Here is a 16,145-nt window from a genome sequence, read left to right as displayed (position 1 = left end):
CGTACAAAAAATAACAAATAAATACAAAATAAAAAAATACATATGATTTTCATAATTTAAAAGATATATTTGGCTGAGAAAAATCTCATGATTCAACTGCAACCCCAATATAGGTTATAAAGTTATGATTCCTTAAACCGCTAGTTAACAGACTTAAAATAAAACCTGTTTTTTTAATCGTATCTAAAGTAAGCATTATTGCAGTTATCCAAATCATTTTAGTAGTCATTTGTCAAGTCGTTAATATTTTCTGTGAAATCAATTAATCAAATATTGAAATAGGGTAAAAAAAACAAATATATATATATATATATATATATATATATATATATCCAATCTCAATAATTGATTAACTGATTTCACAGAAAATGTTAAGGACTTGACCAACGACTTGGGTAAAAAAATAAAAAATAAATAAATAAATATATATATATATATATATATATATATATATATATATATATATATATATATATATATATATATATATATATATATATATATATATATATATATATATATATATATATATATATATGTATATATATATATATATGTATATATATATATATATTTTACCCAATCTCAATATTTGATTAATTGATTTCACATATATATATATATATATATATATATATATATATATATATATATATATATATATATATATATATATATATACATACACACACACACACTGTTTATATATATAACATATAAAATAAAATAAAAATAAAAAAAATATATATATATATATATATATATATATATATATATATATATATATATATATATATATATATATATACCAGTATTTATCTCAATTTGTTGTATATTGTGACATACAAAAAATCATATATATATAAATATACACTGTATATATGTATAATATATTGAAAAATAAATACATAAATACTTATGTATATATATATATATATATATATATGTATATATATATATATATATATATATATATATATAAATACTTATGTATATATATATATATATATATATATATATATATATATATATATATATATATACATACATATATATATATATATATATATATATATATATATATATATATATATATATACATATATATATAGATAAATACTTGTATATATATATATATATATATATATATATATATATATATATATATATATATATATATATATATATACATAAGTATTTATGTATTTATTTTTCAATATATTATACATATATACAGTGTATATATATATATATATATATATATATATATATATATATATATATATATATATATATATATATATATATATATATGTATATGTATATATATATATATATATATATATATATATATATATATATATATATATATATATATATATATATATATATATATATATATATATATATATATATATATATATATATATATATATATATATATATACACCAGTATTTATCTCCATTTTTTGTATATTGTGACATACAAAAAATTATATATATATATATATATAAATATACACTGTATATATGTATATATATATATATATATATATATATATATATATATATATATATATATATATATATATATATATATATATATATATATATATATATATATATATATATACAAGTATTTATCTCAATTTTTTGTGTGTTGTGTCACAACATGCATGACTTTGGGAAAACAATTTTACAGGCGGATCATGGCGGTAGAGCACTATAATGCATCCAAATGGGCATCGTATGTAAACTTCTCCAAATATAATGTAGCTGCTCAATACTGGGGATGTTTTTCTACTCTTCCTCACAAAAAAAGCATTATTTGGGCTAATTAATTATTTTTAAAGATATTTTTAAAGTAGCGTGTCAATAACATATCTCAGAAAGTGAGCATTGTAAATTGCGGTGCATCTCCAAGGGACACAAGTTGGATTTATTTCAGAGTAGTCAGTGTACAGCTTGTATATTAGAGTCCATCATGCACACATCGTGGCGTAAAAGCTCGGCGACACCAGTGAGCGGCAATATAATCGGGTCTTGCCTCGTCGAGAATGATGGGTGCATGAGTGCCGCCAACACGGAGGATGAGCTGATTTTAATGCATTTCCTGTCATAAAGCTGTACACGGACTACTCTAAACTGCTCGAGTATAAATGCTGAAATATGAGGTGTGCGAGGTCAGGTAGTAGTAGTAGTAAACACCTTCCCGCGGCTACGCAACTCAGCTTTTACTTTTTCTTTAGTGTCTTGGCAGAAAAGAGGATCAAGTCCCGCCGCCGGCGTCCGACTGGTTGCTTCTGGTCCTCTCCAAAGTGCTGAGAACGCGCGCCAGGCTGACTTTCTGCCGGTCCAGACTCAAAGTGTTGCACGGCGTCACCGACTGGCGCTCCAGACCGGCGGAGACGCGCGGTTGGACAGTCCTGTCGTCCGCCAGCGGGTGGACGGCGCGGGATTGGCCGCCCCTCCCCCGGTCCAGGCTGTTAATTGCGTTTAATTGGCCGCTCCTAACGAGCGTGAGAGTCTCGGGCTGGTTGTTAAGGCCTCGGTCTGCCATGGACTGAGAGGAGCTGCTCTTGTCCGTGCTGATGGTTTGGACCTGATCTGCTTCCAGGCCGCCGTCCCGCCGCACCATCAAGTTGCGCTCCCTCTCCAGGCTGGTCTGGATCTCCGCCCTCCTGGCCAGAGCCTCCCTCAGCTGGTTCCGGAAGGTCTCGATCTTGTCCTGGAGTTCCTGCAGTTCTCCCTCCCACAGGCTGGTCTGGGCTCCTCGGAGCGCCAAGCCGGCGGTGGCCAGCGCCGACGCCGGGCCGCCGTTGGCTTGCAGGCTGACCCGCGAGGAGGGCGAGAAGGTGCCCAGGCCGGGGAGACCCAGGCCGCCCAGGCCCAGCCCGGGACGTCCCACCATGCCGGGGCGCCCTCGCACGGAGGCGGTGTGCGTGCGCAGGCGGTAGCTGTGCAGCGTCTCCAGGTCAAAGTGCACGCGCTTCTCCTTGGGCTCGTGCGAGGGAGACGACGAGCTGCCGCTGTCCGCCGCCGACGAGGACGCCGGGAGGGACTTGGGCGGGGACGGCGGCGGGAGGGGATGCTGCTTCCTGTGCAGGGTGCAGTTCTCTGAGATGCAGGAGGAGGCGCTGGAGGACGGAAAGCAACAAGGTTGACTTGGCGGCGTCACGGATGATGTCATGGATGCACGCAATAAGATGATGTCATGGATGCGCGCAATAAGATGATGTCATGGATGCACGCAATAAGATGACGTCATGGATGCACGCAATAAGGTGATGTCATGGATGCGCGCAATAAGATGATGTCATGGATGCACGCAATAAGATGATGTCATGGATGCGCGCAATAAGATGATGTCATTGATGCGCGCAATTACATGATGTCATGGATGCGCGCAATAAGATGATGTCATGGATGCACGCAATAAGATGATGTCATGGATGCACGCAATAAGGTGATGTCATGGATGCGCGCAATAAGATGATGTCATGGATGCACGCAATAAGATGATGTCATGGATGCGCGCAATAAGATGATGTCATTGATGCGCGCAAATAAGATGATGTCATGGATGCACGCAATAAGATGATGTCATGGATGCACGCAATAAGATGATGTCATGGATGCACGCAATAAGATGATGTCATGGTTGCGCGCAATAAGATGATGTCATGGATGCACACAATAACGTGATGTCATGGATGCGTGCAATAAGATGATGTCATTGATGCACGCAATAATGTGATGTCATGGATGCACGCAATAAGATGATGTCATGGATGCACGCAATAAGATGATGTCATGGATGCACGCAAATAAGATGATGTCATGGATGCACGCAATAAGATGACGTCATGGATGCGCGCAATAAGATGATGTCATGGATGCACGCAACAACGTGATGTCATGGATGCACGCAATGAGATGATGTCATGGATGCACGCAATAACGTGATGTCATGGATGCACGCAATAAGATGATGTCATGGATGCGCGCAATAACGTGATGTCATGGATGCGTGCAATTAGATGATGTCATGGATGCGTGCAATAAGATGATGTCATGGATGCGCGCAACAAGATGATGTCATGGATGCGCGCAATAAGATGATGTCATGGATGCGTGCAATTAGATGATGTCATGGATGCGAGCAATAAGATGACGTCATGGATGCACGCAATAAGATGATGTAGTGGATGCGAGCAATAAGATGATGTCATGGATGCACGCAATAAGATGATGTCATGGATGCGCGCAATAAGATGATGTCATTGATGCGCGCAATTACATGATGTCATGGATGCGCGCAATAAGATGATGTCATGGATGCACGCAATAAGATGATGTCATGGATGCACGCAATAAGGTGATGTCATGGATGCGCGCAATAAGATGATGTCATGGATGCACGCAATAAGATGATGTCATGGATGCGCGCAATAAGATGATGTCATTGATGCGCGCAAATAAGATGATGTCATGGATGCACGCAATAAGATGATGTCATGGATGCACGCAATAAGATGATGTCATGGATGCACGCAATAAGATGATGTCATGGTTGCGCGCAATAAGATGATGTCATGGATGCACACAATAACGTGATGTCATGGATGCGTGCAATAAGATGATGTCATTGATGCACGCAATAATGTGATGTCATGGATGCACGCAATAAGATGATGTCATGGATGCACGCAATAAGATGATGTCATGGATGCACGCAAATAAGATGATGTCATGGATGCACGCAATAAGATGACGTCATGGATGCGCGCAATAAGATGATGTCATGGATGCACGCAACAACGTGATGTCATGGATGCACGCAATGAGATGATGTCATGGATGCACGCAATAACGTGATGTCATGGATGCACGCAATAAGATGATGTCATGGATGCGCGCAATAACGTGATGTCATGGATGCGTGCAATTAGATGATGTCATGGATGCGTGCAATAAGATGATGTCATGGATGCGCGCAACAAGATGATGTCATGGATGCGCGCAATAAGATGATGTCATGGATGCGTGCAATTAGATGATGTCATGGATGCGAGCAATAAGATGACGTCATGGATGCACGCAATAAGATGATGTAGTGGATGCGAGCAATAAGATGATGTCATGGATGCGCGCAATAATATGATGTCATGGATGCGTGCAATTAGATGATGTCATGGATGCGAGCAATAAGATGATGTCATGGATGCACGCAATAAGATGATGTAGTGGATGCGAGCAATAAGATGACGTCATGGATGCACGCAATAAGATGATGTCATGGATGCGTGCAATAAGATGATGTCATGGATGCGAGCAATAGGATGATGTCATGGATGCGCGCAATAAGATGATGTCATGGATGCGCGCAATAAGATGATGTCATGGATGCGCGCAATAAGATGATGTCATGGATGCACGCAATAAGATGATGTCACGGATGCGCGCAATAAGATGATGTCATGGATGCACGCAATAAGATGACGTCATGGATACGCGCAATAAGATGATGTCATGGATGCACGCAATAAGATGATGTCATTGATGCACGCAAATAAGATGGTACATTTTTCAAAATGCTTTGAAAACATGCTGGCATATATGTACAGTATATATAACATGTACATAAGTAGTATTTAGATACTAGTATGTATATAAGTATATATACATACTATTTATATAATATATAGAATTCAGTATTTATGGTATGCTATTTAAAGTATATATATATATATATATATATATATATATATATATATATATATATATATATATATATATATATATATATATATATATATAAATAAATATATATATGTATGTGTATTTACATATAATGTAATATGCCACTATAATTATTTGATACTTGTTTATATTCACAATCGTGCTGTTTTTTATAGTTCTCTAATCATTACGTATGTCTAGCTTGTGTGCTATTGTGTGCTTAGCTGTCGTGTAGCTGCTAGCTCCTAGTAGCCTATAGCCTAGCATGTTTACCTAAGTAATATTTAGATACTAGTATGTATATATATACTATTAATATACTGTGTATATAGTATGTGTATAAATATAACACACACAAGTAAACACGCTGCAGGACTGCTTGTATCGCATGTGATATCACACACAAGTAATGCTTGTATCACACGTGATATCACACACAAGTAAAGACGCTGCAGGACTGCTTGTATCGCACATGATATCACACATTTTACATGCAAGTCGCCATCATCAGGAATATGATACATAATGCATACTGCTTTATATTGCACACATAAAGAAAATAATTGAAATGAAATCATGTTTTGACGATACGGATGGTGATGTAATACAACATGATACTCTCTTACTTTTGTTCGAGGCCCGTCAGCTCCTTGGCCTCGTCCTCGTAGGTGGTGTGAAGAGCTCTGTGGATCTTCTGTCAGCGTGAAAAGACAAGCATCACGTAGAAAAGAGAAGCATCACGTATCGGCACAGCGATCACTTTGTCAGAATAAAAAATTCATTTGAAAGATTCTCCTCATCTTTACGCTGAAAGAAAGATTCTCCTCATCTTTACGCTGAAAGAAAGATTCTCCTCATCTTTGCGCTGAAACGCGACGGCTCATAAAGGCCGCTTTACATTTCAATCAAAAGATTGATTAGGATAATTCATTCTCTGCACCGCCACGCTGTGACCAAGCAGCTTAAGGCCTAATTCTGTCTTTAACGGGGGAGACCATATTCCTGTGCACACACTGGCAGGAGGGGAACAGGAGCAGCGCAGGATTATCCGAGTCAAGCTTTGATATTTGATTACAAGACAGATGCTTGTGAGGGGTCGCCAGTTTTAGGTGAGGGGAAAAAAAAGTGTCAAATGAAACTTAGACACGAAAAGTATGAAGTGAAATGACTTTTTACTTATGCACAAATGTTCACAAGTAAATCATTCGCAAGTGAAAAACAAACACACAAAAAAAAGATGAGTAAAAAACGATTTGCAAGTAATACAAAATATAATAAAAAAATAGCATTCACAATTATATACAAAAAAACATTTGCACCTAAAAGCAATTTGCAAGTATAAAAACAATTGTCTTTAATTTTAATTTGATTTAATTTAATTTAATTTAATTTAATTTAATTTAATTTAATTTAATTTAATTTAATTTTAATTTAATTTAATTTAATTTAATTTAATTTAATTTAATTTAATTTAATTTAATTTAATTTATAAAAACAATTGTCTTTATTTAGAAAAAAGATTAGCGAGCATAACAAATTTTTTTTGCCACTGGAAAACAATTTGTGAGTATAAAAAATGTGTTTTTCTACTAGAAAACAATTTGTAAGTATATATTTATATATATATATATATATTTTTTTTGCCACTAGAAAACAATTTGTGAGTATACAATTTTTTTGGGCCACTGGAAAGCAATTTGAGTATAAAAACAATTGTTTGCTTCAAAAAAACAATTTGTGAGTTTAAAACATTTTTTTGGCACTACAAAACAATTTGAGTATAAAAACAAATTTCTGCCTTGAGAAAACAATTTGTGAGTATACTTTTTGTTTTTGCCACAATAAAAAAACTATTTGTAAGTATAGCAAGTTTTTTTTTGCCTCTAGAAAACAATTTGAGTATAAAAACGCATTTTTGCCACTAGAAAACAATTAGTGAGTATAACATTGTTTGTTTGCCACTGGAAAGCAATTTCAAACGGTTCACAAGTAAAAAAAATAATATTTTCTTCAATTAAAATCATCCGAAAATGAAAAACAAACACAAAAAAAATGATTAGTAAAAAACGATTTTCAAGCAATAAAACAATTTTCTTCAATTAAAAATAGCATTCACAACTGTATACAAAAAACATTTGCACCTAAAAAACAATTTGCAAGTATAAAAACAATTGTCTTTAATTAGAAAAAAATATTAGCGAGTATAAAAACAATTTTTTGCCACTAGAAAACAATTTGTGAGTATAAAAAATGTGTTTTGCCACTAGAAAACAATTAGAGTATAAAAACATTGGTTTGCCACTAGAAAACTATTTGTGAGTATAACAAGTTTTTTTCGCCTCTAAAAAACAATTTGTGAGTATAACATTTTTTTGGGCCACTGGAAAGCAATTTGAGTATAAAAACAATTGTTTGCTTCTAAAAAACTATTTGTGAGTATAAAACCATTTTTTGCCACTAGAAAACAATTTGTGAGTTTAAAAACATTTTTTTGGCACTACAAAACAATTTGAGTATAAAAAATTTTTTTTGCCTTGAGAAAACAATTTGTGAGTATACTTTTACTTTTTGCCACAATAAAATAACTATTTGTAAGTATAACAAGTTTTTTTTCCTCTAGAAAACAATTTGAGTATAAAAACGCATTTTTGCCACTAGAAAACAATTTGTTAGTATAACATTGTTTGTTTGCCACTGGAAAGCAATTTCAAACGGTTCACAAGTAAAAAAAAATAAAAATTTCTGCAATTAAAATCATTCGCAAATGAAAAACAAACACAAAAAAAATGATTAGTAAAAAACGATTTTCAAGTAATAAAACAATTTTCTTCAATTAAAAATAGCATTCACAACCGTATACAAAAAACATTTGCACCTAAAAAACAATTTGCAAGTATAAAAACAATTGTCTTTAATTAGAAAAAATATTACCGAGTATAAAAACAATTTTTTGCCATTAGAAAACAATTTGTGAGTATAAAAAATGTGTTTTGCTACTAGAAAACAATTTGTAAGTATATATTATTATTTTTTTTGCCACTAGAAAACAATTAGAGTATAAAAACATTGGTTTGCCACTAGAAAACTATTTGTGAGTATAACAAGTTTTTTTCGCCTCTAAAAAACAATTTGTGATTATAACATTTTTTTGGGCCACTGGAAAGCAATTTGAGTATAAAAACAATTGTTTGCTTGTAAAAAAAACTATTTGTGAGTATAAAACCATTTTTTGCCACTAGAAAACAATTTGTGAGTTTAAAAACATTTTTTTTCCACTAGAAAACAATTTGAGAATAAAAACAAATTTCTGCCTTGAGAAAACAATTTGTGAGTATACTTTTTGTTTTTGCCACAATAAAAAAACGATTTGTAAGTATAACAAGTTTTTTTTGCCTCTAAAAACAATTTGAGTATAAAAACACATTTTTGCCACTGGAAAACAATTTGTGAGTATAACATTGTTTGTTTGCCACTGGAAAGCAATTTGAAACGCTTCACAAGTAAAAAAAAAAAAAAAAAAAATTCAGTAAAAATCATTCGCAAATGAAAAACAAACACAAAAAAATTAATAGTAAAAAACGATTTTCAAGTAATAAAACAATTTTCTTCAATTAAAAATAGCATTCGCAACTGAATACAAAAAACCTTTGGACCTAAAAAACTATTTGCAAGTATAAAAACCAATTGTCTTTAATTAGAAAAAATATTAGCGAGTATAAAAACAATTTTTTGTCATTAGAAAAAAATTTGTGAGTATAAAAAATGTGTTTTGCCACTAGAAAACAATTTGAGTATAAAAACATTGGTTTGCCACTAGAAAACTATTTGTGAGTATAACAACTTTTATTTGCCTTTAAAAAACAATTTGTGAGTATAGCATTTTTTTGGGCCACTGGAAAGCAATTTGAAAATAAAAACAACTGTTTGCTTCAAAAAAACAATTTGTGAGTTTAAAACATTTTTTTGGCACTAGAAAACAATTTGAGTATAAAAACACATTTTTGCCTTGAGAAAACAATTTGTGAGTATACTTTTTGTTTTTGCCACAATAAAAATTTTATTTGTAAGTATAACAAGTTATTTTTGCCTCTAGAAAACAATTTGAGTATAAAAACGCATTTTTGCCACTGGAAAACAATTTGTGAGTATATATACTGTATATATATATATTTTTTTGCCACTAGAAAACTATTTGTGAGTATAACAAGTTTTTTTTGCCTCTAAAAAACAATTTGTGAGTGTAAAAATTTTTTGGGCCACTGGAAAGCAATTTGAGTATAAAAACAATTGTTTGCTTGAAAAAAAAACTATTTGTGAGTATAAAGCCATTTTTTGCCACTGGAAAACAATTAGTGAGTATAACATTGTTTGTTTGCCACTGGTAAGCAATTTCAAATGGTTCACAAGTAAAAAAAAAAAAATATTTTCTTCAATTAAAATCATTTGCAAGTGAAAAACAAACACAACAAAATGATTAGTAAAAAACGATTTTCAAGTAATAAAACAATTTTCTTCAATTAAAAATAGCATTCGCAACTGAATACAAAAAACATTTGCACCTAAAAAATAATTTGCAAGTATAAAAACAATTGTCTTTAATTAGAAAAAAAGATTAGCGAGTATAAAAACAACTTTTTGCCACTCGAAAACAATTTGTGTGTATTAAAATACGTTTTTACTTACACCCAATAGTTCACAAGTAAAACAATATTATTATTATTATTATTATTGTGCAAAGTCTATGGCCCGCAGCTCGTTATTAATTGGCCCTCAACAAGTTGTAAAAATAAAATGAATGAATTATTAATGCGATGTGTTACCAGGAGTGCTGTCAAACACACTTTTGAATTTGGATGATTCACAATTCATGACATTTATAACTTGATTTATTACATACTTCCGTAATTACATTTTAATTACATTTGGACCTGTAATTTAATTCTTACAATAGATTGGAAGGTCCACAAAATTATGTAATTAATCTCTGTATAAACATGATTAATACAATATTTTTTGTGATTAATTACCTGAGTCAACTCCGTATTTTTGACAGCCCAAGTTTTATAATTTACTAATTTCCTTTGTCACCTATAAAACAAAGCTAACAGATGGATGTTTTATTCGGCTAGGTGTCAAAGTTGTCCCCCGCATCTTTTCCGCTTTTCTAAATGGGGACAATACTATGTTTGTGGTGTGTTGGCTAGTTAATCGGTCTTCTGGGTGTTGTTGATAAATGGCCGTTGTCGTCTTAAAACGTTTTAGCACTGTAAGCATTGCAATTATTACGCACCAGCTGCTTGATTGTAACGTGCATCTTAGTTGTAGTTTTCATTAACAAATTTGGAGGCGTTGAAATCCTGCTTGTGAAATTGCCATGTAAAATCGCTAATGCTAATTAGTATAAGGCAGGGGTCACCAACCTTTTTGAAAGCAAGAGCTACTTTTTGGGTACTGATTAATGCGAAGGGCTACCAGTTTGATACACACTTAAATAAATTGCCAGAAATAGCCAATTTGCTCAATTTACCTTTAACTTTATGTTATTATTAATAATTAATGATATTTACACTTAATTGAACGGTTTAAAAGAGGAGAAAACACGAAAAAAAAAGACAATTAAATTTTGAAACATAGTTTATCTTCAATTTCGACTCTCTAAAATTCAAAATTCAACCGAAAAAAAGAAGAGAAAAACTAGCTAACTCGAATCTTTTTGAAAAAATAAAAAAAATAATTTATGGAACATCATTACTAATTTTTCCAGATTAAAATTAATTTTAGAATTTTGATGACATGTTTTAAAGAGGTTAAAATCCAATCTACACTTTGTTAGAATATACAACAAATTGGACCAAGCTATATTTCTAACAAAGACAAATCATTATTTCTTCTAGATTTTCCAGAACAAAAATTTTAAAAGAAATTCAAAAGACTTTGAAATAAGATTTAAATTTGATTCTACGGATTTTCTAGATTTGCCAGAATAATTTTTTTGAATTTTAATCATAATAAGTTTGAAGAAATATTTCACAAATATTCTTAGTCGAAAAAACAGAAGCTAAAATGAAGAATTAAATTAAAATGTATTTATTATTCTTTACAATAAAAAATAAATAAATATTTGAACATTGATCTACATTGTCAGGAAAGAAGAGGAAGGAAATTAAAAGGTAAAAAGGTATATGTGTTTAAAAATCCTACAATCATTTTTAAGGTTGTATTTTTTCTCTAAAATTGTCTTTCTGAAAGTTATAAGAAGCAATGTAAAAAAAAAAAGAAGAATTTATTTAAACAAGTGAAGAAGTCTTTAAAATATTTTCTTGGATTTTCAAATTCTATTTGAGTTTTGTCTCTCTTAGAATTAAAAATGTCGGGCAAAGCGAGACCAGCTTGCTAGTAAATAAATAACATTTAAAAAATAGAGGCAGCTCACTGGTAAGTGCTGCTATTTGAGCTATTTTTAGAACAGGCCAGCGGGCTACTCATCTGGTCCTTACGGGCTACCTGGTGCCCGCGGGCACCGCGTTGGTGACCCCTGGTATAAGGCATAGCCAATGTAAATTAGCATTGAGCTAACACTTTTTTTTTTTTTAAGTCAATTTATTTGTGGGCATTGAAAATGGCAACGCTACCTACAAGTTGTTTGGCTGAGTCCGCTCTCAGTGCTGCTAGAGTGATCGCCAAGTGCCAAAGTGCCACTGGACGCAACCAAGTATCATGGCAACGTTGGACTTTACGTGAATAGGTGCGATACAAGCCAGTACACTCCATTAAGATTTGGTATCGGAACAGACAAAAAATACATTATAGAGAAAGTTTTATTGGCATTGAAACAAGTTTTGGCAACATAATATTTGATGTATTATGACATGTTTTCAATGAAAATCTTACTATTTTTGAACACTTTTATTGCTTTTGTTTGTTTCACGGGTTTTTATTTTCAATTTTTCCTTTTTTTTACACCCACTTCTCTTTTTTTATGGCAGTGATTTTTAACGTGGAGGGGCGGGTGCATGTGGGCGGGGCTTACAGCAAGTTTACCCGGAAGCAGTTTGACTAGGCTTTTGACAAGTTCAAAATAAAAACAACACTAAAAAAAAACAATAACAGCGTACGAAAAATATGAATATTGGCAGCGAAAATATGTCATGATACAAAAAACTATGCACTGACAATAATGTTTTTTAAAATGTTTGTATTTATTTGTTGCCAAAACGTGTTCCGGTGATGAGGATGAATGCCCACAAAAAAATATTGATATGTAGTAACACATACTGGCCGCTGGATGTCAGTAACGTCACATTTACAGGAAGTAAACATGAGTAAATGATGCTAACATGACCAAAGTTGATAAACGACAGAAATACAATTAAAACACACATTTAATTGGTGACTTGTTCCACACCAACATGGTGAAGTATCAATTAAAAGCCAACTTTAGATGTGAGTTAAAAAAAACCCAACCAAACATGCATGATTAAAAAAAAAAAAAAAAATACATTTTTTTGATAAAGCAAGGTAATATTTCAACTTCCAGGGGATTTATGTGCTGCTAATCATGTTCCACAAAACATGAAGTAAGTTAGTAAGTTTAAAATTAGATTTTGAGGCTTCCTAGTTAGTGAGCACAGAGTGCAGAGCAGCAGACTGACCTAATAGTACAACATTAGCATTAAAGGCCTACTGAAAGCCACTACTAGCGACCACGCAGTCTGATAGTTTATATATCAATGATGAAATCTTAACATTGCAACACATGCCAATACGGCCGGGTTAACTTATAAAGTGACATTTTAAAATTCCCGGGAAATATCCGGCTGAAACATCGCGGTATGATGACGTATGCGCGTGACGAAGTCCGAGTAACGGAAGTTATGGTACCCCGTAGAATCCTATACAAAAAGCTCTGTTTTCATTTCATAATTCCACAGTATTCTGGACATCTTTTGCAATTTTTTTAATGAACAATGAAGGCTGCAAAGAAGACAGTTGTAGGTGGGATCGGTGTATTAGCAGCGGACTACAGCAACACAACCAGGAGGACTTTGTTGGAGCGCTAGCCGCGCTAGCCGCGCTAGCCGCGCTAGCCGCGCTGGCCGCGCTAGCCGCCGACTTCACCTTGACTTCCTACGTCTCCGGGCCGCCAAACGCATCGGGTGAAGTCCTTCGTCCTTCTGCCGATCGCTGGAACGCAGGTGAGCACGGGTGTTGATGAGTAGATGAGGGCTGGCTGGCGTAGGTGGAGAGCTAATGTTTTTAGCATAGCTCTGTGCAGTCCGGCTGCTAAGTTAGCTTCAATGGCGTCGTTAGCACAGCATTGTTAACCTTCGCCAGCCTGGAAAGCATTAACCGTGTATTTACATGTCCACGGTTTAATAGTATTGTTGATTTTCTATCTATCCTTCCAGTCAGGGGTTTATTTCTTTTGTTTCTATATGCAGTTAAAGCAAGATGCTATCACGTTAGCTCGTAGCTAAAGCATTTCGCCGATGTATTGTCATGGAGATAAAAGGCACTGAATGTCCATTTCGCGTTCTGGACTCTCATTTTCAAGAGGATATAGTATCCCAGGTGGTTTCAAATACAAATCCGTGATCCACAATAGAAAAAGGAGAGAGTGTGGAATCCAATGAGCCAGCTTGTACCTAAGTTACGGTCAGAGCGAAAAAAGATACGTCCATCACTGCCTCTCAAGTCATTCACTGTAACGTTCCTCATCTACGAATCTTTCATCCTCGCTCAAATTAATGGGGTAATCATCACTTTCTCGGTCCGAATCTCTCTCGCTCCATTGTAAACAACGGGGAATTGTGAGGAATACTAGCTCCTGTGACGTCACGCTACTTCCGCTACAGGCAAGGCTTTTTTTTTATCAGCGAGCAAAAGTTGCGAACTTTATCGTCGATTTTCTCTACTAAATCCTTTCAGCAAAAATATGGCAATATCGCGAAATGATCAAGTATGACACATAGAATGGATCTGCTATTCCCGTTTAAATTAAAAAAAATAATTTCAGTAGGCCTTTAATATTAGTTTCTACAGAGTTTGGTGAACCAATTTAAAGGACTGTTTACCTATATGCCTAACTAAATTCCAACATTCATGGAGAGAAAAACTCGATATGTCAACTAGAATATGCACATTTTGCGAGGAATTGCGTGTGATTGCTTCGGGCGCGAGTTGGTCAAACGTGCGAGCTATCCAATTAAAATTGCTAATATGCGCCAACGGTTGCAATGCGACAAGTACCGAGTTATATGACTCTGAGGCGTACGCACGCTAAACTAGCATGACACTTGTTGGAAGCAGATCAGAATCATATCCATATTTAAGTGTTACTTCTTTCTAAACTCCTATAGTCATATAAAGAATAGCTAGTATTCTTCCTTCTTTTGAGTCTCATAGTAAGGTGTCGGCCTTCTAGAATGGAATGTGTCAGAGTAGAGATAACTCGGAGTAGTCTAAACAAAGAAAGTGGGGGCGAAGGACAGAGGGAAGATCACGGGACTTCCGGGGGTTTGAGGGGAGACCGAGCTAGACCGATCTGGACCGGGCTAGGGAACGCTTGGGTGCTGGGTTGGTCTCAGGTTTGTCCTCTAAGCTTGGAGAATAAACCACAAAATACCAATTACTGCCTGTTGATTGAATGTATACATCAGCTTATGTGCCATAAAAAGAATCTGGGAGAGACTAGCAATTTGAATTCCCCATTGGAGGAACGCTGGTCAACGCAACACAATGTAAGCATGCTAAGAGTTAGCATGTGCCAAACTAAGTTAGCATGCTAACGTTAGCTTGCCAACAGTTAGCTCAAGTCACGCACCTAGTTGGATGACTCTGAGGTGTACGCCGGCACAATTTGCTATAAGGTTAGCATATGTCAAGTACTGCGTTATATGACTCTGGGTTAAAGGGTTGCAAAAAAAAAAAAAAAAAATAGCATGCTAAAATTAGCAAGTGTCATGTACCAAGTTAAATAACTCTGAGGTGTAGGGCTGCGAAATTAGCTAAACAAGTGTACAATTGGCTAAAAAGTTGGCATGCAAACAGTTAGCTGTGTCACATATCAAGTTACACGACTCTGTACGGCTAAAAAAATTGGCAAAACAAGTTAGCATGCTAATGTTAGCTTGCCAACAGTTATCTAACCCTAACCCTAAACCTAGTTCGATGACTCCGAGGTGTACGCCGACACAATTTGCTATTAAGTTAGCATGCTAACAATTAGCATATGTCCAGTACTATGTTATATGACTCTGAGTTAAAGGGTTGCAAACAAAAATATAAAAGTAGCATGCTAAAATTAGCATGCGTCACATATCAAGTTACACGACTCTGCGGGGTACAGCTAAAAAATTGGCAAACTAAGTTAGCATGCTAACGTTAGCTTGCCAACAGTTAGC

General features: G+C 34.3%; 1 protein-coding gene across 1 annotated transcript in view; it reads right to left on the bottom strand.

Annotated features, from left to right (window-relative positions):
- Positions 1 to 2,154: 2,154 nt before the first annotated feature.
- The window catches only part of grin3ba (glutamate receptor, ionotropic, N-methyl-D-aspartate 3Ba), a 346,977-nt gene continuing 332,986 nt past the window's right edge, over positions 2,155 to 16,145 (bottom strand). Inside the window, exons 11-12 of the mRNA XM_062040942.1 lie at positions 6,369 to 6,436; positions 2,155 to 3,137 (exon numbers count right to left, since the gene is read on the bottom strand). Coding sequence (XP_061896926.1) covers positions 2,270 to 3,137; positions 6,369 to 6,436 — 936 coding nt within the window. The 3' untranslated portion in view covers positions 2,155 to 2,269. The remainder of the gene's footprint in view (positions 3,138 to 6,368; positions 6,437 to 16,145) is intronic.

Source organism: Entelurus aequoreus, linkage group LG03, assembly GCF_033978785.1.
Source record: "Entelurus aequoreus isolate RoL-2023_Sb linkage group LG03, RoL_Eaeq_v1.1, whole genome shotgun sequence".
Lineage (NCBI taxonomy): Eukaryota > Metazoa > Chordata > Actinopteri > Syngnathiformes > Syngnathidae > Entelurus > Entelurus aequoreus.
Note: the sequence above shows the minus strand (reverse complement) of the source record. Positions and strands in the feature narration are given on the sequence as shown.